Source organism: Tasmannia lanceolata, unplaced genomic scaffold, assembly GCF_043159265.1.
Source record: "Tasmannia lanceolata isolate RefF3 unplaced genomic scaffold, GAP_Taslan_0.1 ptg000015l, whole genome shotgun sequence".
Taxonomy (NCBI): Eukaryota; Viridiplantae; Streptophyta; class Magnoliopsida; order Canellales; family Winteraceae; genus Tasmannia; species Tasmannia lanceolata.
In genome coordinates this window covers 58,477,039-58,501,690 of record NW_027518692.1, presented here as the reverse complement: position 1 = coordinate 58,501,690, position 24,652 = coordinate 58,477,039, and the positions used below count along the sequence as shown (strand labels likewise).

General features: G+C 38.0%; 1 protein-coding gene and 1 pseudogene across 5 annotated transcripts; both read left to right on the top strand.

The window, feature by feature from the left end:
* The first annotated feature begins 6,004 nt into the window (after positions 1-6,004).
* LOC143892685 (uncharacterized) lies at positions 6,005-23,465 on the top strand. 5 transcript variants are annotated; one of them, XM_077397476.1, is made up of 11 exons: positions 6,005-6,129; positions 6,244-6,330; positions 7,855-7,912; positions 11,361-11,718; positions 13,850-13,883; positions 14,147-14,374; positions 14,640-14,729; positions 19,001-19,066; positions 19,147-19,238; positions 19,314-19,361; positions 23,058-23,465. In XM_077397476.1, exons 3-11 carry the CDS (start codon positions 7,906-7,908, stop codon positions 23,173-23,175), a joined length of 1,041 nt encoding a protein of 346 aa, XP_077253591.1. In that variant the 5' UTR covers positions 6,005-6,129; positions 6,244-6,330; positions 7,855-7,905; the 3' UTR covers positions 23,176-23,465. The 5 variants fall into 5 exon arrangements, with proteins under 5 accessions (XP_077253591.1, XP_077253595.1, XP_077253592.1 ...); XM_077397480.1 differs by lacking the exon at positions 7,855-7,912; XM_077397477.1 differs by lacking the exon at positions 6,005-6,129 and having other exon boundaries at positions 6,135-6,330.
* LOC143892686 (mitochondrial uncoupling protein 3 pseudogene) lies at positions 19,375-23,051 on the top strand (annotated as a pseudogene).
* Positions 23,466-24,652: the final 1,187 nt, after the last annotated feature.

The window sequence follows — 24,652 nt, the reverse complement described above, 5'->3', positions numbered from 1 at the left end:
AAGATTTTTTATAAAATGACAAATAAATCCTCGTACAAAAATCTAGTTACATTGCTCTCCTCCAAGGCCGGGGAGGCCAACAATGTAAATTTGTGACGCTTTGTGCCTGTGGCTCTGCTCAACCATGGATGAACCCAAAATTTTAAGCCAATCCAAGATTTCTTTAGATTGCGCGATGAATGTGAACTATTGTACGAGAGATATTATGTGGTGTGTGCACCGTGCAGGTGAAGTCTAGTATTTTTCAAAAAGTATTGTGGGGCCCACTTAATATGATGATCCAAACCGTTCATTTGTTGGGCCACAAGGTAGATAGCTTACACCACAAAAATCATTACATTAGGATGATTCTAACTCTCTGATCTGTCAGGGAATGTGCAGGCCCCGATAGATAAGAGGGTTGGGGTCATCCGTCATCCTATGCAGATGATTTATAGGGTACAGGCTATTTACGTTGTGGCCTAACAAATAAACTGTTTGGATCATCCTATGAAGTGGGCCCCACAGTACCTCTCTTATTTTAAACTTAGTTGTTTACACCGTCCTTACATACAGGCCACTCATTGATAGGAAGATGGAGGGTGGCCTCACAATCCACCAACTTGGACGGTCCTGATCACTCCCATTCTTATTGGCTGAAACGATCTACACTAATCAGTAGTGGACTATCTGAATTTCTATGTGGCAAAATCCAGGGGTGTTTAGTCATTTCAACTTTCTTCCGATTATTAATTAGACTAACCGTTGAAAAGGAACATTTTTAATCACATTTTGGGTGTAAATATGTTCAGCGACTAATAAAGCAAATTTTATAACTGAAAAATCAAATGACTCCACTTAATTATCTCTAATTAAAATTTGATTATTTTATATTATCTTTACTGTGATCTACCGCTTTTATTTTGTATGTTTAATGAATAATTAGTTTGTTCTAATGACTCAATTAGTTTTCATTTATTTGCTAATTAAATTCCCTGGTCTAATGTCCTTTTACTCAAATGCCAACATGCAGCTCTAAATACGTCAATTCATTACCGAATTGGTCCAACTAGGGTGGCCAATCCACGCTGCTTACATGTGGGCCCCACCTTGTCGATCTAGGCCATCCATTATGTTGTTCCACCCTTATTAATGGCTACCATTCGATCAACCGACATTCGATCGGACGAATAAGATTGTCTGATGAAAGGGAGATTTGAACCATGGAGCCCAAGGGAGGAATGAACTAGGTGATTTCATGTGATAACATTCATTTACCCTCGACGAAATATGGTAGTTGTTTGAGTGGCCACAGGTAATATGTCTTACCATTCGTGAGGGGGACGTGACTTATCCCTTCCTTTGTCATTTACCCCAAAGTGGAGTAGGTCGTATACCACTTTGGAAATAGTGATTGGAAACTGGGTAAGTTCCTCTCTCTCTCCTCATAGGATGATCCAAACCGTTCATTTATGTGTGTGATAGAGAATGCTAAGCTGAAGGGCAAAATGGAGTTGGGTGATAGATCCAAATATCCAATGGGTCGCCCTTGTGACTGACTTTTCTCAAAGGTGCTCTTCAGTTTAGCATTCCCCTATATAGATAGCGCTGTATATAATTGCATAAACATGGGATTAATCTCCCAATGTAATTATAACTCGAGGAAGTATAGTTGCAAGTGAACATTTCCATAAAGAACCGAAAAGGGCCCTTGATTGGATCCACGTCATTTTCGGTAACCTTTTTAAAATCGGTTGAGAAAGTAAATTCGGTTGCACTTAATGACGTGAATCCAATCAAGGGCCCTTTTTTTGGCTCTTTATGCAGGGACACCCTGGCATCTATCATTCCTCTTATAAGTCATGGTTAAATAAGTAATTAAGAACCTCGGTCATTTGGAAGAGGACGGGAGAATGGATCCTACTCGAATTGCAAAACTTCATTTCTTTGGAAGAGGAGGGGAGGATGCATCCATCGGAAGTGGAGAGACAAGACTCAATCAAAGAGGAATATAACAGATTGCTTCCTTAGGAGGAGATTCAGTGGAAGCAAAGGTCTAGAGTTAAACGGATTCAGGAAGGTGACAAGAACACGGCTTACTTCCATGGGATTGCCATGCAAGGGGAAGGGAAATCGGATTAGTGCTATCTAGGTAGAGGGATCTAGAATTGAAAAGACAGATGAGAATATAAAGGAAATTTTAAGTTTCAGAGTAGCTTCGAATGAGGATGCTTTTGTGAAGGACTACTTAAAGAGAAATGGAAATGCGGTCCATGGAAAATAGATTTCAGAAGGAACTTTTTTGATAGGGAAGTGGATAGGATGGCTTCCTTAATTCATCTATTGGAATCTCATTATATTGGGAAGCCAGGAAAGGACACAAGCATCTGGATTTTGAATGCCTCCGGACATTTCTTCGTCAAATATTCTTCTTCCTTCCTTTCGCTTCTTGTTCCCCTCCCACACAGCTTTCCAAGGTATGGAGCATCCCAGCACCCCCTAGAGTTAGATTATTGGGCCGGTCAGCTTTTCAGAGCAGGATCCAGACCGTTGATCATCTCCGTCAATATTATTAATCATTGTACTCTATGTATGGGAGCGGGTGAGTCTGTAACGCATGGGCGTAGTGGCAGATTGAATTGAGGCGGCAAAAACAAGCAACAGATGGCTTGTTGTAGAGATAGCAGCAGGTGGCTCTCTCATAGAGGGTCAAAAGAGCAACAGGTGGTTCTAGTGGACGTTCTCTAAAAAGCAACAGTAGGCAATCAAATTTTATTCCAATAATGATCAAAACATTTTACAATGATGCCTATTTATAGGCTTCTGAAAAGACTAATCATAATCCTAATCATACGTTAATTAATTTCCTACTCTAAAGAAACTTCCCAAAACAATAAAACTCCTGACCTCAATCAAATTCCTAAAAATCCTCTAACTAAATCTATATAAAAGTGAAACTATTAACTAATTCTTTTTCTTGGACGTCACATCTAAAGAAAATTGCTAAAATTACTTAAAGCAGATCTTAAATAAAATCAAACTAAAATAGGACTCTCTTGAAGAGTAGTAATCAACGTGGCCCGTTGATTTGAGTGCCGCGTAATAGCTACTGATTAGAGGGATTCTGACGGTCCGATCAAGTTTCTAATGATCTTAACCGTTGATCTTCTTGAGTGCGCAAGATGCACCTGCATCAGACTCCCTTTCTTGAAAAGAACTCGACCACGAATTCAGATCAAGGTTGCTAGATGTGGCTCCGACTTCGAACTGGAGGCCTTTCCAACGAATTAGATATTTCCACTTGAAAATTACTTTGGCATGCATCAACGGACGATGGGATCTGATTCGATCGGAAAGTGGGTCGTCGATGTGGTCTTCAAATTTTGGCGGCGAAGGCAGAAAGTAGCTGTCACGTTGATCGGGATCAAGGGCTTCGTATTCTTCGAGGCAAACATGATGGTTTTCTGGTGTGAGATCATTTCTAATCGATTCGTTATCATCGGCATCTTGAAGAGATTCATCTATTTTCGATGGATCTTCTTCTTGAATTTTATCTTCTTCAAGGGAATCTTCAATATCCTTTGTTGACAAACTCAACGTTGATCTTTCCTTTTCATCAAGATGTTCATTCAACCGTTGGATCACTCCCCGAAGCTGTTGAATCATATTTTCTCTTCTCTCGTAAATCTCTTACCGCCTCTGATACATATCTTCCTGGATCTTAATAATATTCTTCATCTTCTCCAATATTAGATCTAATTGAGATCGTGGTGAAGGCATGGTGGGGGCTTTTCTTCTTTTTTTTTAACCCAAGATTACAAAGGAGATGGAATCGTCTGTTCCCTAAGCTCTGATACCAAATAATGCATGGGCGTAGTGGCAGATTGAATTGAGACGGCAAAAACAAGCAGCAGATGGCTTGTTGTAGAGATACCAGCAGGTGGCTCTCTCATAGAGGGTCAAAAGAGCAACAGGTAGCTCTAGTGGACGTTCTCTAAAAAGCAACAATAGGCAACCAAATTTTATTCCAATAATGATCAAAACATTTTACAATGATGCCTATTTATAGGCTTTTGAAAAGACTAATCCTAATCCTAATAATACGTTAATTAATTTCCTACTCTAAAGAAACTTCCCAAAACAATAAAACTCCTAACCTCAATCAAATTCCTAAATATCCTCTAACTAAATCTATATAAAAGTGAAACTATTAACTAATTCCTTTTCTTGGACGTCACATCTAGAGAAAATTTCTAAAATTACTTAAAGCAAATCTTAAATAAAATCAAACTAAAATAGGACTCTCTTGAAGAGTAGTAATCAACGTGGACCGTTGATTTGAGTGCCGCGTAATATCTTCTGATTAGAGGGATTCTGACGGTCCGATCAAGTTTCTAATGATCTTGACCGTTGATCTTCTTGAGTGCGCAAGATGCACCTGCATCAGTTTGCCTCCCACATACTGATCCATTGCATGTATGCTAGAGAGATTTGGAGTAAGATCTTGGATTTGTTCATGGTCTCCTGGGTTTTTCCTGATCACATGTCAGAACTATTGGATAGCTGGAGCTTTGCCCCTAGGACAGAAAGGGCAAGACCTTATGGAATATAGTGTTGATGGCTTCCATTTGGGTTTTGTGGAAAGAAAGAAATGCGTGTATTTTTAAGCACGTGGCCAAAAGTGCATTCATCTCTTTCTCTAGGATCATCACACTACTCATTTCTTGGGCTAAAGCTCTCCCGGTCTTCTCTATTTATTCGGCTTAAGATATAAAAAGATGTTGGAAGGAGATGTGCTCTAGTAGGGATGGAGAATCCGTTGTTGCTTCTAGATGCGACCCCCACCCCCACTCCCCATCACCATCACCACAACTACCACCACCAACCCAAACTGTGGATTGTTGAAGCTAAATTTCGATGGCTCAAGTTTGGATGATCCAGGGCCCTTGGGTGTTGGAGGGATTCTTAGAGAAGAGGAAAGTATCATGCACCAAGTGGGCTTTCTCAAGCCCGATAGGAATTATAGACTCTAGTGAAGTGGAAGTGGGGGCTATTCTCCAGGGAATTAGGTTTATGTCGGAAAGGTTTTTAGAGTTTTTTTTTTTATGAGACCTTGGATCTAATTGAGGGTCATTTGGTTCGATTTCATCATGTTAGAAGGTCGGAGAACTAAAATGTGGATCACCTTGCTCGTGAAGGAGTGATTAGTGCGCACTTGAGTGTTTTTAATTTTCTTTCTCCTTGTTGAGTCTCTTTTGTTCCATTATTCTTTATGCTTTGTTTCTCCAGCCCCCTTGGCCATGGCTGCTTCTCTTTAATAATTAAAGTTTTTACCATTAAAAAAAGACAGCTCACTGTGAAGTTTTTCTAATCGTATACACCATTTTGGCTTCCTTGTGATTTTGTGTGGGCCTGTGGAGGCACCAATCAAAGCGAGCACACGGTTTGAAAAGATTTAACATCGCTACACACAGAGGTCGTTGGAATTCTTCTAAATTTAATATTCAAAAGCCACTGTTATATGAACAAAACTTCTCTCCAGTACTGTTAGGAGGAAGTTCCTTCAGTACCTTCAGATATACTCACCTGTATTTACTAAAATACCCTTAACCCCTATTTCTTAGGATAGCAATTGATACTGATTAGCGTAGTATACCTACCATTTGGTATTATTGTTCTATACCATTTGGTCTGTTCTATGTTCTCCCTTCCACAGCGTATTAGCGTATTCAACCCGTTGCCTTACCCTGGATATATTGAACAATATCCCTCTCTCAAGCGCGGATGATTAGTATTCTAGGATAAAAGTAAACTAGAGTATCATTGGTAGAGAGCCCGGCTATTGGGATTTCAGGGGAGGAATACTCACTAGGGAATTTCTAGTATTATTCTAAAGTGCCACACTTTTGTAGTGTGATTTATGTTTAACACAATAAGGAATTTCCCATTTTATTCTAAAGTGTCACACTTTTGTAATGTGATTTTCAGTTTCGCTTGTCTTTTCAGCTTGTTCAAAAGCCTTTCCAGTGCGCTTTAGAGCACAGTAAGTACCGAATTCTCGTAGCTTTCTCCTTAGTCTCTGGATCTTTTGTCGGCAATCAAGACCCGACAGCGAAGCTGGCGTAGAGGCTTCATTCAGACATTTATGAGGTAAGTAGGGGTGGAGCTTCAGTCCATTCGTCCTTTGGCAGGCGTCGGTAATATGTAGCAATGGAGTATCCCATTACCTTTCTTTCGGTTTTCACATCTACTCTCTTCGTGTAGGGTAATAGCGGGACGGCAAGATCATACCGGCACAACTTAATCTGGTTTGCGGCTCTATTCAAAGGAAGGAAGAAAAAATAAAAAACGGTTAGGCCTAACAGCTGTAACTTCAATTTTAAACAAAAACAATTTAAATTTAAATTGCTGAAATAATTAACTGTTAAATGGCTATAATCTGAGTGGGTTATGATTCGTGAGAATACAAGAAGTGCAGTCTTGTTAAAATTCTTTGTGTTGGGTATTGTATCATAGAGATAGAATTTCAAGAGACCATTTGCAACTATACGTGGGAAATTACTATCTTAAAGATAGCTTGCTAGAAGTGCCATGCCCAACAAATTCTATTGTTCTATTTTCTGCACTCTGTCTTATTATTTTCTACAACAAGCTGTGTACAGTAGATTCACCGTGGATAAAATTCAAGTTAAAATTTTCCCTGAAAGATGTGTTTCAATAAAAAAAAATTCTACTAGAAGGAAACAAATGACAAAGGAAAGAAATGCGTTTAGCACAGGGAGAGAATATTTTCATCCCCTATGCAGAGTACGCAATCGCCCCCTTATAATGTGAACAGTAGGCAACTTAAATCACGTTAAAAGGAGGGCATTTCATGGCCATATATGTTGGGGATTTGTTATGCAGTTTCATAGAAAGTCATTTCTCGCCTTCTCGGTTCACTTTTGAACGGGATGAAAGTCACCTCAAATGGATTTAATGAATAAGACAAATTATGCCAAAAAGTATGATGTTGCTGTTCTTTCCTGCAAAAGTTAGCTGCGAATTAATGGCTTTCGTCAAAATTGTCTAAGTGTCTAACAAATCCCGATATATTAGAGGAGGAATCATGGAATGAAGCAAGGTTTAAAATTTCGGTTTCGGTAACCGTTTCGGACCCCACCAAAAACCGAAATTTGGTAATTTGGTTCCAAATTCCGGACCGAAATTTCGAAATTTTGTAACTCTTTTTTTTTTAATAAATAATGTCATTAAACCGAAATTTCGGACCGAGATCCGAAATTTGGTAAAGGGCGAAAAATGGAATTTATGAAAATTCCGGTTTCGGTCCCCACCGGTAACCGAAATTTCGGATTTCAGTCGAAATTTTAAACCATTGAATGAAGCCTATGCAAAAATCAGCTTCAAGGGAGCCCTTATTGATTGATTTCTGTAAAGTCAACACGGTTTCCACTTTTTTAGGGGCCATCCACTTTTTCGGTGCACACTTTGCAGAAATTAACCAATAGGGGTGCCCTTCAAGCTGATTTTTGCAAGGGCGCCCTCCATTCTATCATTTCTCATATTTTTATAGATAGATGATGCGTAGGTAGAGTGTATAGTGAACATCATGGATTTTCATTCGTATTGCGCCTACTACCTAAAACCATGGCACAAAAGATGGGATATTGTTAAGAGGACACTACAAAGGCATTCTCATCCCCTTTGGACGTGTATTTTATAGACATTGCTCTTTGGCGAATTCTCTTGGGGAAAATCAGGGGACCCAACCTGATAATATAAAGAAACCAGGCAGTGATTTTGTGGCGTCTAATAGATATTTACAGCCTCTTATGCTTATATACATTTTAAATTCTCTCTTTTCCAAGTCTGCAGGTTGGTTCCAAAGGGATTTATTGACCCTCCATCAAAGAAGCAAATTCACCAATGAAAGGTCTCTCTCTCTCTCTCACACACACACGCACACACATCAAACAAGTGGAAATGCTTTAATTGAGGTGCTTGTAGATAATAAATTAAGGGAAATGATAAATTCGCCTCTTTTCATCACTTGGGACACCCAGCTGCATTGTATGGGGCAATCTGGTCACTTCATTCCTTTAGATGTGAAGTACATTACTACCTTTTCAGTCATAGATACACTGTAGCTGGGTGTCCCTAGTAATGAAAAGGGGCGCATTTATCAGCTCCCTAATTTAATCAACTTTACAAAAACAGATAGTTTTTAATCTCAGCCTGGGCTGATTTCCCATGCGGCATTTAGTCTGGACGGAGGTGAAGTCTACTCTATGTTTGGATTGCTGGAATCACGAATAAGAATCGGCATCCTATTGCAATTCCTACTCTAAATCTCCTTACAGAACAAAAAGAATTAAAATACAAAAAGGGAAATGATAAATGCGCCCATTTTCATTACTTCGGACACCCAGCTGCAGCGTATGTGGGCAATCAGGTCGGATGAATCGCTCCTATGTGAAGTACATCAGCCCTTCTCCAGTCACAGATACACTGCAGCTGGGTGTCCTATATAATGAATAGGGGCGCATTTATAGCCCCCATTTTGATATATTATATCACTAATTCACTTCTGATTTTGGTTTTGATATAGTTTTGGTGAAGACGTAAACAAAAAATTCTATCTTTTCGTTTCAAGTTTTGTAGAAATTTAAATCACAATTACAATAGTCTTAAAAAAAATTAAAATCATAATCTTTAACAATTAAGGTCAAGAATCAATATTATTTTGACAAAAGAAAATGGTAATTTATTAGTTAAAGGAAAGTTTAAAATTATAACATTTTAAATAAGTCCCGTGCTGGACACTAAAACCTTATCTCCTCTGCCCATACAAAGTTTGTGGTCTTCTTTCCAGGACCATGGATGCAGTGTTTGTGGGCATTCTGTTAAGCAATGTTTTCCACGAGTCGGACGTTGATTTTTGTCCTCTCTAGAGATTTCAAATCAGATGGGGGATATAAAAATCATGGCAAATAAGCCAAAGGAAGTGATTCTACATCCTCTGGAAAAGAAGCAGGAAAGACAAAAAAATTAAAGAAAGGGGGATCCCACATCAAAAAAGTCAATGGATGTGGATGGGCTTATAAGGTGTTTCGAACCCATATCAACTTGCAATGTGATTGATCTTCTTAGAAGGATTATCAACCTCGAGACCCTCTTCGAGGGAAGGATCAATTGATTGGAACAAGTTTCTTCCTTCATTTTATTCAAGAAAACTACTCACATGTTATTTATAGAAAACACACTTTGACTACTTCCCCCCAAAACTCTTACCCAAGCTAATCTAGATAACCCTTAGCTAGACTCCTTTCCATGCCAAACAACTAGATATAAAATACCATAAAATATAAAATAATTTATTCTACCTAATTGGGACCCATCTAGGTACCTAGCAAAAGTGCTTGGCATCCTCCTCTTAACCGCTAGCTTGGGAAAATCTCCTAGTCCCCACACGGCTTGATTTGGATTTAGAATATGTGAATTATTCTTGATGATTTTTGAATATAAAATTCCGAACTACTCTTTCTGATACAGAAGTGGGATTAGTCCAATAAATGTATCTACCTCAATCCAGACCACATTACAATTCAATTAGAAACGTATCATATACAGGGAAAAACACAAGTTAACCCATTCTTTCCTGGCTAGGTCAGTAAGCTCATGAAATATTTTGGCTCATTTTTATCTCTTATTTTATACATAATGAATTTACCTGGACCAACAGGCAGAGGTGTGGAGATTGTTAGTGATTTCACTAGAAATTCAAAATCCCACGTGGGAGAAGTGAATGGATGTGGATGAGTGGGCACCTTGTCACTTGAGTTTTACCCGGGTCTCAAAACAAGAATGGATTTTATGCACATTTTTACGAACAGGGGATTCGGGCAATCCTCATTTTTCGGATTCCGGTCATTTCGTCTCGCTGTAAAAGTAGAAATGTAGAATCATTCTTGTCGGCTAGAAACGTGGAAAATTAGTGTAAGGGTATTTTCGTAATTATACCCATCCAATATATTTCATTTCATTTTCTGAGGCACAGATACCAGGCTCTGAGAGATCTTCCAGTCTGTCTCTCTAGGCAGAAAGACCAAAGAGAGTAAAGTGCCGTTATCAAAAATGGCAAAAATTCTCATTGTTCTCATTTTCTATTGAGATTTGAGAGGGAGAGAAAAATCTCTCTTTAGATGAAGAGCACCCTATTCTCAAATTACTGTCATTCTCTTTCTCTCTCCTTTTTTTGTCTTTAATTTATCTTCAAAACAGAGAAACAAAGCATCTCATTTACACTACTAGTTTTCTTCCTTATTTTCCAAGTAAGTATGCGACTTTCCTTTCCTAATGTTAGCCTTTTTTTATCTGTAGATCAATGGGTTTCTTTCATGGTAAAACCCCACCTAAAGTTAGGAATCTCTGTTTCATTTCATGCATTAATGAGAACAAATTGGCTCTTGGGTAATATAGAGATTTTCTGTGTTTGAATCTCCATTTGATATTATTAGCTCATTTTTTTTCAATGGTTTGTTTTTTTTGCAATAAAACTCATTTGGGGTTTGGTCATTATGGTTTTTTGTGTGTGTTTGAATCTCCATTTGATATTGCTAGCTCCTTTTTTTTTTTCAATGGTTTGTTTTTCGCAATAAAACCCATTTGGGGTTTGGTCCTTATGACTGATTTCAACCAGTAATGGAGTCTAATTACATGTAGAAATGTGGGTGAACTTTCTCTGAATTGGTTCCTTGATTTGTGCTCTGGTTTTCTTTTTCTTTTCCAATGGTTGTTTTGGGGTCATTGGGTTTTTTAATGATATGACTTTCTTTCAGGGTTTTAGGTTTTTTGTTAGTACTTGGCATCCATGGATTTTTTTTTAAAAATATGATAGGTTAGTTTTGTTTGCTTATTGAAATGCTTTGTACTGTTGGAGATTTGTATAGAAATTAGCATTTTTATAAGTCTCCACTCAATTGTTTGCGAAATTTCATCTGCATTGAAGGCTCTTTGATTATTTAGATAATTTGATCTTATCAGAAACTCCTTTATTTATTTTTTTTCAAATTTATTGATTTTGATCACTTTCCTGAATAGTTTCAAAAATCATCCAAAGCTTTTTTGTGGGGGTAGGTAAGCTGGGATTGAACCACTGACCTCAAGGTTGCAGAGCAAAACCTTAACCAATTGAGCTAGAGGCTCAACCCCATCCTCCAAAACTTTTTATTTATATTACACAATTTTTGTCGTTTATTGATTTCTTGGATTTCTGCAATGCAAGTTTTATTATTTTGATATGTCGAGATTTCAAAATAAACCCAAAAATTTATGAGGGATTAGAGTGGATAAAAAATAACTCACCATGAATTGGGTAGCAGGAGCTTCAAAGAAGTCTTGGCAGCCAGTCATGACGGCTGATACGAACACCCCCCAATATTGGTTGAATTGGAGAGTTTTACTTTGTGGGATTTGGGTATTATCGTCAATGGTTGCTGCATCCTTTTTGATATGGAAATATGAAGGTTCTAAGTCCAACACTGTGGAACATGACATGGGAGAGACCCAACACGAAATAAAAGACTCTTTGTATGAGGATGAATCCTGGAGGCCTTGTCTGAAAGATGTTGATCCAGCTTGGCTGCTGGCCTTTCGCATCATTGCATTTCTCACACTCTTGGCATTACTCAGCGCCAATGTTTTTATTGATGGAGGTGGCATATTTTACTTCTATACTCAGTAAGCGAACTTTACATCTTTGATTCATCTTATGATAGGACTCTTAGTTAAGGTGGTGGATATATTTGGGAAATCTCATGTAATTTGTTTCTTGAGAGAGAAATGGATATTTGACGTTTACTGTGTATGATATGGATATGAACTATTCACTAGTTTGCTGTTCTGCCTGTGTGTTGCTTTTATAATCTAGCTTTTCTCATATACTTTCAGCGGTTTTCATAAAGTCTTCTGGACTCTAGTGTATCCCTGTCTGCCACGAATTTCAGCTTTCTTGCTTCTAAAGTTAGGAATTGATTAGATGAAGTACAGGATTAGTAGTGCTAGAGGGCTTGTGAAAAACCTGTGGAGGTGTGTCTCTTTGGCTTAAAGTCATGGGTATGCTCCCCATTGACGCGAGTTCGAATCCCCCGGGCTTACCCGATGCGCGTGGTTTACGGGTGATTGCCCGCATCCGTAAGGAATAGTCCCGCCCTAAACATTGGGGTGGGGATACCCTACGTCATAAAAAAAAAAAGAGGGCTTGTCAAAGTGAGTTTCCAATTGCAGATGAGCTTGTTTTTGTATTTGACATCACTCACACTCTAAAAGACAAAAGAGATATTAAGTAAAAATACAAATTGGAGGAATTTATGAGTACGTCTAGTACTCTTCCAAGCCGTCCAAAAAAGTCTAGTACTCTTCCAACCCTTTTACATAAGATCGTCAATTTTCATCTGTATAGTGATAAATGCTGTCCTTGTTTTTTGTTCTATTGGCAGAAATGGCACTCATAATCTTCATCAACTCTTTATTTTGTTGTTTTCAGCTATTAATTAGTGAAAAGAGCAGATAATGGAGAATGAACTCCCCATAAATCTAGCAATACTTATTGGCATCTGCTACATAATTAAAATATCATGACTTTGATTATTGATTCCTTATTACCATGATTTTTAGAAATATTTAGTACTTTTTTATTCTTTTTTGAACTGGTACAGCTTATATTAGATAAGAGGGGCAAGCCCCAAGACTGAGGAGGTCAAATGTACGAAGGAGAAGAAAATAAAGACACAAGTAAGATATCAAATAAGAGCCCCAGATCACCCCAGCTCTAGCAAGCCGATATGCCTCACTATTCGCCGACGGACGGACATGCTGAAACCTGACCGAATGACCATCCACACAGTCTCTAATCTCGTCAATCGAATCCGCGAATCTCCACGGTTGAGGCATACTACCGTCCAACCATCTAATGGTGTTTAAGGAATCTCCCTCCACTATAAGCCTGTCCAAAACGCTATCTTTCAAAATCTTGATGCCCTGAAGAGACACTCTCACCTCGGTCTCGTTAGAGTCCTTGACCCTGATGGGGCCCAAAAAAGCCCATACAGTCGTTCCCTCCTCATCTCTAAGTAAACCTTCGACCACTGACAGACTGGGGTTACCCATACTAGATCCATCAAATTTTAGCTTTAACCAACCATGTTCAAGCGGCATCCAACCAGGAGATATGATCTCATCCCTATCTGATCCAAAGCACATCTCCTTCCAACACCTGTAACCTGTTAAGAACAGAAGTAGAATAGAATCTGAAAGAAGGGAGCACCCTCACCCAAGATATAGTGAGAGAAATGATCTTAGAAGAAGTGAAGAGAAGGGGGCCTTTAGAGCGATTTTGAAAAGCCTGGCTTTCCAGAGGAACAATATATACATTTTCATTGTTTGTAGTATGGGAATAGCTTCACCACATACCATTTTCTTCAATATGATAGAAATTTGCCTTCTTTTTGCATTTCCTTTGTCCTAATTGGGGGCTTTCAAGTTTTAACACTGCTCATTTTAGGGATTTGGGATTTGCTAGCGTCCATCGCAAAAGGCATTTCACAGAGGGTCTGTCGCATGTCAGACCAGCCACATAGGCTCACTTTTCAGCAGAGTTTGTCATCGTTCACGAGGTGTCTGGTCTGACATGCGACTGACCATTTGCGAAATGCCTTTTGCGATGGACGCTAGAAAATCCCTAGGGATTTTAATTTAAAAAATATGGTGTTCACTGTAATACACTCTTTGTACAAAATCTACATATCTGTAGGTATGAAAGTAATTTTTTCTGACTTTGTTTTTTTTTTTTATCTTTTTGGATGTCAACCAGGTGGACATTTTTGTTGGTGACTATTTACTTCGGGGTATGTCATTTGACTTTATATAGGCTCCTTTCATGTTTCAGGTTTGTATATCTTGCTAACGAAAATGGTGACTGGAAATTTTCTATTGGTGTCTAGACTTGCTAACGAGAATATTAATTCAATCTATCTATAAATTTTGGCATGGTTAGCTTGCATGACTCTATGTATTTTTGTATGGATTGATTCTTGGCTTTCACTTCAAACTAGAATGCTTTTTTTATTGGACATCAATTCATTGATTATAGTCTAAACTCCATTTCTAGCTCGGTTCCTCGCTCTCCATGTATGGATGCTACCAAATCCGCCATAAAGTTGGGGGTGACAAGGTCCGGCTTATGACATTAGATACAGAGCGAGGCACTTATGTGGCACCTATGCTTGACGGAAATGCAAATGAGTGCCGCACAACAAAAAGCTCAGTTCACCAGGAAGAACATTGCATTCGTCAAACTGCTGGGATTTGGGGTTATGTCCTTCAAATTGTTTACCAGGTGATTCTCTCAAGAATTTATAGCCAAAACACTGCTTTAGATTACAATTTTGACTTTAGAACAAGCTAGAGGAAGAATGTCAGAGTAGTTCTCATCAACAACTTATATAGCTTTAAGCCTTACATGAATGTAAACATACAAAAGACATAACAAAGGACACAAAAGTAATGGCTTTACTAAGGATGTAATTTATTATATTTCTTAATTGATGTTTTCTTGAGCGAGTTGTTTGGATCAATGACATATCTTGTTTTATTGTAAACAGACAAGCGCAGGTGCTGTGTTTCTAACTGATATCGTCTTTTGGCTCATTATATTCCCATTTCTTACCGTCAAAGATTATAGCTTGAATTTTGTAAGTATTATATACTCCGAATAAGAACTTTATTCTATGTGCTTGTTTATTTCCTTGTTTTGAGTTTTATATGTTAAGATGGTTTGGACATATCCAACGTAGGCCTTTGGATGCTCTGGTGAGAAGAGGCGACTCGTGCCAAATTGATGGAGTAAAAAGAGGTAGGGGCAGACCAAAAACAACTTGGGTAGAAACAGTGAAGAAAGACTTGATAGCTAGGAACATAACAGAGAACATGACCTTGGATAGGATAGAATGGAAGAAAATGATCCACGTAGAAGAACCCAACTAGAGCCAGGATTAGATCCGGGTAGATTCCTTCTTCATGAAATTTTTCTAAAGGATTCATTTAGCCGACCCCAACTAGTTTGGGACAAAGGCTTTGTTGAGTTGAGTTGAGTTGAGTTGAGTTTGAGTTTTATATGTTATGATGAATGCTAATAGTGGAATAGACCAAGTTCCATAATTGATTTTCTAGATCACATCTAGTACGCATGTTTCATGTGTCATACAAGTTTTTTAAATAAAAAATGAATACATTTTTTTTCTCTTATATATATATATATATATATATTAGAAAACTGTTGGTGAGCTTAAGCGCACCATTTTTTGGTGCGCTTAAGTTGTTATAGCGCCTCCCATTGGTGTGCTTAAGCGGGACCCAAACATTTAAACGAATGTGAGGCGTTATAACAACTTAAGCGCACCAAAAAAATGGTGAGCTTAAGAGCACCAACAGCTCTCTCTCTCTCTCTCTCTCTCTCTCTCTCTCTCTCAATATATATATATATATATATATATATATATATATATAGAGAGAGAGAGAGAGAGAGAGAGAGAGAGAGGTGTATCTACTCGATCGAGTAGATAACTTATCTACTCCGCCGGCTTAACATACAGTGGGGGCCCACATTGTTTGGGTGATGCAAACCATTCATTTGATGGGCCCTCACATAGATAGGGTGTGCCCAAAAAATCAGCTCCATAGGACCATCCCAACCCTTCGATTTGTGGATGTTAAGATGGACGGGTATAAACCTTCACAAATTTGTCCATTTTTTACCTTCACAAACCTTCCATTTTTTGGGAACACCCTATCTATGTGAGGGCCCATCAAATGAATGCTTTGGATCATCCAAACAATGTGGGCCCGCGGTGTTTCTAGCTGACAACGTAGTTAAGTTATCTACTTGATCAAGTAGATACAACATATATATATATATATATATATATATATATATATATATATATATATATATATATATATATATATGAGAAAAGTGTAGCTACACATATGTGTAGCTAACTTAGCTACACCGACAGCTTAAAATACAGTGGGCCCCACATTGTTTGGGTGATGCAAACCATTCATTTGATGGGCCCTCACATAGATAGGGTGTGCCCAAAAAATCAGCTCCATAGGATCATCCCAACCCTACGATTTGTGGAGGCAAAAATGGGCGTGTAAAAACCTTCACAAATCTGTCCATTTTTGCCTCCACAGTTTGAAGGGTTGAGATCATCCAATGGAGCTGATTTTTTGGGCACACCCTATCAATGTGTGGTCCTATCAAATGAATGGTTTGGATCACCCAAATAATGTGGGCCCACTGTATTTTAAGCTGTCGATGTAGCTAAGTTAGCTACACGTATGTGTAGCTTCACTTAACTCATATATATATATATGAGAAAACGGTTCCTACACATATGTGTAGAGAGTTCTCTACACACTAGCTTAAAATACAGTGGGGGCTTACATTGTTTGAATGATCCAAGCCATCCATTTTAAAGGCCCTCACATAGATAGGGTGTCTACAAAAAATCAGATCCATAGGATCATCCCTACCCTACGATTTGTGGAGGTAAAATGGATGTCTTTAAACCTTCACAAATTAGTCCAATTTTTGCCTCCACAGTTCGAATGGTTAGGATGATCCTATGGATCTGATTTTTTGTGGACACCCTATCTATGTGAGGGCCTTAAAAATGAATGGTTTGGATCACCCAAATAATGTGGCCCCCATTGTATTTTAAGCTAGTGTGTAGATAACTTATCTACACATGTGTGTAGGAACCGTTCTCTCTCTCTCTCTCTCTCTCTCTCTCTCTCTCTCTATATATATATATATATATATATATATATATATATATATATATATATATAGGGGAAATTGTTTCTGCGCTCTAGTGCAGATAGCTTATCTGCACTGCCCCTTTAAAAGTCATGTGGGCCCACATGATTTGGATGATCCAAGGCATTCATTTGAAAGGCCCTTACATAGATAGGGCGTGCACACAAAATCAGCTCCATAGAATCATCCTAACCCTTCCATTTGTGGAGGGTAAAAATGGGCAGATTTGTGGAGGTTTATATGTGTCCATTTTAACCTCCACAAATGAAAGGGTTAGGATGAGCCTATGGAGCTGATTTCTGTACACACCCTGTCTATCTTTGGACCATCCAAATGAATGCTTTGGATCATCCAAAAAAGTGGGCCCATATGATTTTTTAACAAGTCAGCGCAGATAAGCTATCTACGCTTGAGGGCAGAAACTGTTTCCCATATATACATACATACATACATTTATATATATAGTAGCATATCTTTCAATATTATCATATCACTCCACAAGTGTTGGTACATGTCTTACACCTATGCATTTCTAACATCAATGCATGTCTCGTCTGCAAGTTAGATTAGTATGCTTGACTTACAAAGACTGGAGATGTAGTGCTTTATTTTATTTTTATCAAAGTTACAGTGGGAGGAATTATACATCTGAATGGTAGAAGTGACCAGAAAATACATTATTTCCTCTTTAGTTTATGTTTGGTAATTTACTTCTGTTAACATTGTGGAATCCCTTGTACAAGCCGACAAATTAGCAAACCAGACTCTAGATTAACACTTCCAGTGATTTGGGACTTCAAGCCCTCCTCCTATTCTCTTTCTTTACTTTTTTTAATCATGATAGATTTTATTAAAGAAGAAAGGAATCAGAGAACCCGAGGTGGTCAAATACAAATAAGACAAAGAAACATAAGATGCAACAGATAGAAAGTCACGGGGGGGTGGGGGTGGTGTTTCGAACAGCTCCAGACAGTCTTGGGTTCGAACAGCTCCAGACAGTCTCTCTCAACTTCGGAGCGGGGGGCCAAACAGTCAGCATCACCGTTAGCCAACCTCTTAATGTGCTGAAAAGAAATTTTATGAACCTCCAATCGCTCCCGAACTTCTTCCATGGTGTTGGCAAACCTCCAAGGATAATGGTTCCTTCGATCCATCCACCTAATCATATTAAGGGAATCTCCTTCCATGATAAATCTATCCAAGTCTTTGTTGTCCATCAATCTAATACCATGTAAGACGGCTGTCATCTCTGCCTCATTAGAGTCTCCAACTCCTAAAGGCCCTGAAAAAGCACACTTTGACAGCCCGACCTCATCTCTAAGGACTCCTTCCACTCCAGCCGGCCCAAATCACCTAAACTTGACCCATTAAAATTTAGTTTCAACTTGCCTGGCTCTGGAGGGGACCACTTAGGAACAAGAGTATTAGTCATGTCCACAATCATGCATATACCTCACTCCTGAACTGTCTCAAAGCGTACGAAGAAATGTCTCTGAACCCCAGCAAAACCTGCGCCCACCTACAGTTAAATGCATCACTTTCACAAAGATTGAAAGAGACCCTTTAGAGGCATTCTTGAAAATACATCTATTTCCTCTTCCCATATGACCCACATAGTAGCTAGCAAAACCGATCCCCAAAGAACCTTTCCTTTCCTGGGCCATGGAATAGAGATCCAACTGTCAAAATGATCCTTGAAGCGAGCGGGGCAGCTATTCTTTCTTAGCAAAAAAAAAAAACTCTTTCTTTACTTTTGTCTTATTGATAAAAAAATCAAGTAATCACTCAGTAGTGGTGTAGTTGTATATGTTCCTGTCATCTATTTTGTAGAATGTGTTACATAATGTAAAATTAGTCTTTCTATCATTTGTGCTCTCTAGATTAACACTTTCAAGTGAAATTTTTTTCACTTTCCTTTCTGTAGCCTACAAATCGCCATTAAAAAAAAACACTTTTAATGATTTGAGACTTCATACCCTCTTCTTAATCTCTCTCATTCTTTCCCCTTGTCGATTACAAGTGATTAGAATAAAAAGATAGTAATCACTCAGTAATGGTGTTTTTGTATACATCCATGTCACCTTCTCTATAAAATTTGTTACATAATGGAAAATTACTATTATTTACCTTGTGTGACAGCTATTGGTTGGTATGCATTCTATCAATGCTGTATTCCTTCTTGGTGATGCTGCGTTGAATTGCTTGGTAAGTGGTGAGAATTACCCTATCATTGATTTCACTACCTTATTACTATACAATTCTAACATAGTTTGGATTTCTTTCAGCGGTTCCCATGGTTCCGGATCTCCTATTTTGTATTATGGACAGCTACCTATGTCATTTTCCAATGGGTCATCCATGCTTGTGTCTCAATGTGGTAATATTGATGTTCCTTCTTTCCTTTGAGAGATGTAGTTCTTTCTGTTTATAATGGTTCTTCCTTTTCATATAGGTGGCCATATCCATTTCTCGACTTGTCATCGGCTTATGCTCCTATATGGTATGTTGTTATATACTAATAGTCTATTACCACTGAAATATAGATCTCATTGACATTCCATTCTTGCCGCCTTGCATTTATACACCTATCTAGGGAGGGAAGTATCACGGTTTCGAACAAATGCTTCTTGAAATGGGTTTGGTGTGCATTTTTAATTTTTTATGGAACAACAAAAGGATCCAATAATTTTTCCAAAAGGGGGGAAGACCTGGTAATCGTGTGATGGGATTTTGGAATATTTATGATTTATGTTGAGAAAATCATCTATTTTGCCATATTTTCATTTACAGTAATAGTCTGCAATGAAACTACAATCATATCATATTTTCTTGTAAAAGGTGCATTTAGGAATCATTATTATTATTGTTATTGTTATGATTTTTTACTTTGTAATTATTATTATTATTATATACTCCATCTCATATTCTAACTTGGTCCCACATGGCACATGCTTGTTAACATGACCATTGATTTGCTGGCCCATCACTGAGTGACATACATGGTACTAGAAGAACAATTCTGAACTGACATCCCATTGCAAGGCCAACACCTTCAAATATCAACAGTTGATCTAGCTTCTGTTGAAACTGTAAGAAACCTCTTGTCCTCTTCTCAATCAAGAGGCTAGGTTCATCTCTTTTTGTTTTTTTGGGAATGGCGAGGCTAGGTTTCCTATCATGGTGGGGCGAGCAGTAATGGGCTGGAATCATGGTCCCTCCCATTTTAAGGACTCCTATCATGTGCACATGGGACCCCCTAGGTTGATCATTAGGAAGGTATCTTAACAGTTGTATTTAGTATATCATTTCTCCAATATAATATTATAAAGAGGGCAATTATGCTACATCATTTATGGGGGATGATAGCAGCCCCCCTTCTGTCATAATCCAACTCTCCTTATTCTAGATTTTTTTAATTTCCCGTCACAGATCCCAAAAAACTATCAACACCAAATGTATTAAGTGTAAAATAAGAGAATCATTATCAAAATAAGGGTCTGTCATCTATATCTATTAGTGATTTTGCTCATCCTCCTTTCTGTAATTATGGCATTTTTTATCCTATGATTTTTTTAACTTCCTGGTATAGATCCCAAAAAACTATCAACACCAAATGTTTTTTTTTTTTTTTTTTTTTTTGAAATGATCAACACCAAATGTTTTAAGTGTAAAATAAGAGTATCATTATCAAAATAAGGGCCCATCATCTATTTCTATCAGTGGTTTTGCTATATGTTAATGTGATACTGTGTCTGTACAGTTGTGCTCATGTCAAATTCGTAATCGTCTTATCAAACAGTTCCTGCTCCTTTTTCTTGTTAATTTTTTTGCCGTATTTTGGTGTTATTAATTCTTCAAACTGTTATGGAAGGGTTTCTTGTACATTTTGTAGATGATTTGCAAGTAGTTCTCATTTTCTTGCATAATTTTTGTCCTGGACCAATGGGTATGGCATCTATTTTTTAGTTAGAAACTTTGAAGTGCTCGTCATGCATGATGTTAAAGAGCTATGTTCTGATGATTGAGTTGAATCGAAATTGGGCCCTAAAAAACTAAAAGTACTTAAATTTTGAAATAAGATATGGGTTAGTTAATCATGTTCCAAGATTGCATATTAAATGGCAGGTAGTATACAGCACTTCATGGCATTTGTATATTGTAAATGAATTATATGCAGTCATAGAGATATAAACAAGTCAAACATTCGAAGGAATTACTTAATTAATATTTAGCTTTACCTGATCATTTTCATTTCTCGTTAACCCATCAGAAAACAATGAGATAAAATGGAGGCACAACTTAAAATTGTTAGGTATTTAAATAGCTACACAGAAATTTCATATCTACAAGGTATTGAATAGCTACAAAGAAATTTACATGTATTAGATATATAAAGAAATTTACATATATAAAGTATTTAATAGTTAAAGGAAACTTTCCATTTATAAGGTTCTTGAATAACCTAAGAGATCTCACAAGTTCTCCAATTATATAGTATAGATAACACTGCTGTTCTGTTTCTGAATGAACACAAGATTTTCTTAAACTTAGATTTCTAGTTGGATCTCAGATCTTTTGCAGGGCCGGGATCTTATACAATTTGAGTCGTAAATAGTAAATGCTCACCTATGCTTGGAACATTGGTTGTGCTAATTGCTATGTTACATGAGTTCTTCTCAATCAGTAAAGTATCTGTGTCTAACATGTGTTGGATTCCAATACTTTAGGGTTTACTGCGACTATTCTAGATTTCTTTAATCTATTATTTCCTAAATACAGCAAAAAATTTACAATTATTACATGTTTTGAGTTTTATTTATCCTAATAGTAAGTTTTTTATATGGAAATGAAACATAATAGTTACTTACCCCACCAAAAAAAAAGGTCCTCTCTTCGATGGATTGCAGCACAAAGAATACTTGGTTATATGATCTTAAATCGGATGGGTAAAACTCTTGGTGAGTCCCAACAGAGAATGGTTTGGATCATGAAAATAGGTTGGCCCCCAGCCCAACTGTTACCAACTTTGCCTGCTAAGGCAAGAGAGCACAGTGAGCTTCTTTGCTCTCTGTGTCAATGGAAGGGGGAACACCAAAAGAGAAAGCAAGCGTGAAAATAGGTCTAACCTCAGTGTCAGCCATGGTGGCAGAGAGCACCACCTTCCCTATTGACATCATCAAAACAAGACTCCGACTCCATTGCCAACACTCCATCTATTCTTCTGCTTCTTCTTCCACCAACGTGGTCCGAGTGGCCTCCAAAATGTACAGGAAGCAGGGCTTATTGGGTTTGTACCAGGGCCTCTCTCCTGCCATCCTTCACCATATCTTTTACACCCCGATCCGAATAGTCGCCTATGAGCATCTCCGGATTGGCGTCCCCACCGATTCTCTTTCCGGCAAGGCAATTGCCGGAGGGCATCCTCGCATAGCTTATCACAAGCCCTGCTGATCTTGTTAAGGTGAGGATGCAGGCAGATGGTTGCCTGGTGAGCCAAGGTCTCCCACCCAGAGACAAATGGATCTCTGATGCTTTAACAAAGGTTGTGCAAGCAGAAGGTTATGTGGGACTTTGGAGAGGCGTTTTTCCCAATGTTCAGAGAGCATTTCTGGTAAACATGGGAGAGTTAGCATGCTATGACCAAGCTAAGCATTTCATTATAGCAAGCCAGGTCTGCGAGGATAATATATACGCTCATACCTTGGCTTCTATCATGTCTGGTCTATCGGCGACCACTTTGAGTTGTCCGACAGATGTAGCAAAGACAAGAATGATGAATCAAGCAGTGGGCAAAGAAACTGAACTCATATACAGGATTTATTTTGATTGTTTGGTGAAGACTGTGAGACTCGAAGGTGTAAAAGCCTTGTGGAAGGGGTTCTTTCCTACATGGGCAAGGCTTGCTCCTTGGCAGTTTGTATTCTGGGTCTCTTTTGAAGAGTTTCGGCATTTAACAGGGCTATCATCTTTCTAACTCTTAAAAAAAATACATACCCCATCAAAATTCCCAATATATAACCATATTATCATGTAAAAGAATTAAAATTAGTCGAACCCACAAATCTTTTTTTATGGTTAACAGATTCTGACACTTGTATCTGTACTCGTGCAACATAGACTAATTGTTAACCATTTTTAAGATCTTCATCTTTCGCGCCAAGCTAATTTCATCTCTATCACCTTTCCAAATTTGCAGGTACTTATCGGTGGCATTGTTGCATGTTCCATGTTACGCCATCTTTGCTCTACTAATAAAAATGAAGCACTTTCTGTTTTCAAGATGGTTTCCTCAGTCATATCAGTGTTCAAAGTAAATGCATGTAGTTGAAGAACACTATCAATCCACAGCCGAAAAATTCAAAGCCCTGGCCTAAATGGGCACTTGGGTGGTTTCCCATTATACCAAGATACAATTAGTGCAAGGTTTTCTGATAGAATTGATGTGAATCCATGTTTGGATCGTCAAGTAAAGAAATTTATTATGGAATGTAGAGTTCTTCAAATGGGTAACAGAATATGCAGAAATTTTGCTCTGAATAGCTTTGCAGTATTACTTTGCTCATCTGTTTATTTTTCTTATAAAGGAGGAACTGTGCATGCTAAATTCTGTTGGGTGTATATGTCACAGTGAAATTCAGAGAGATTTGAATTCCATTACATTAAAATTCTCACCAGGACAAGTCGAATAGCACAAAGTCAAGTGCAGGCTAAATCACCACTGATAAACTTTAAGTATGTTACGAACCTAAATTGGTTTGTAACAGATTTAATCTTCTTAGAGGGAAGATCAGCCTCTTGACCCACTTCGAGGGAACGGTGCACAAAACACACTATTTTGGGGATAAAATTCTCATTGAACAAAGAAAGGCTACGTACAAGTTATTTATTAAAAATCCCTAACCTAGACAAGCCTTATCTCTAAGACTCCTAACTAACTAAATATCAACAAAGCAAATCTAAAAAATAACAAATATCTCAACCGATTTATTTCAGCCTAAGATGGGGACCCAAATAAGCACATAACAAAGTAGGACCCCAAATTCAGTAATTCTTTTCCTTCTGTTGCTCTACTGCTCGGAAAGAACAGTAATTGGAAAATAACTCAGCATTTGATCTAGCAATTTTCGGTGTCATAATCTTGCAAATGGCTTAGTCTGTAAAAATTTCCTAAAAATCTCAATGACCAGACGCTTCCAAGCAAAACCGATGAGATTTATAAGAGCTTTGTCTTTCAAAAGAGCATTTCATATGAACCATTACTTAGATATAAAATGGGAAGAGGGAGGGGTACCCATTTTTTTGTTAGACCTGTCCTTTTGGGAGTTCTTTGCTGATTTTTGCGAGGGCACCTCCAATTTAGCATTCTTCCTAAATAATATAAATAGGCTTTCTTACACGATAGTGGGGCCCACTGAATCAACATCTCCTAGGTTTGCTATGGATGGCCATAGAACAAAATCCCCATCCATTGGACAATTCTAACCCCCTAATTTGTAGAGGCTTTCTTGATGAATACAGACCTTTGCTTCTTTTTTTTTAATTTTTTTTTTCAGTCAATTTAGTAGCCACTAATTGGAGGGTTATAATAGTCCAGTACTGGTTGATTTTGCCCATCCATGGCGAGTCCTGAAAAAGCAAGGGAGGTTATAGGAGTGATGCGAAGGGAAAATCAGCAGATAGATGGACAAGTGGGGCCTACTTGTTCTATGATCCAAACCCTTTTTATCTTTTAGGCATTGCTATGGATGGGTCATTCATCTACACCTGCTCTCACTGGATCATTCTAATCCT

What these genes read in the sequence shown, in the direction of transcription:
- LOC143892685 (XM_077397476.1), top strand. An exon ending in AAGATTATAGCTTGAATTTT is followed by an intron (nt 14,730 to 19,000) that starts GTAAGTATTATA and finishes CTTGTGTGACAG; the next exon opens with CTATTGGTTGGTATGCATTC. An exon ending in ATGCTGCGTTGAATTGCTTG is followed by an intron (nt 19,067 to 19,146) that starts GTAAGTGGTGAG and finishes GATTTCTTTCAG; the next exon opens with CGGTTCCCATGGTTCCGGAT.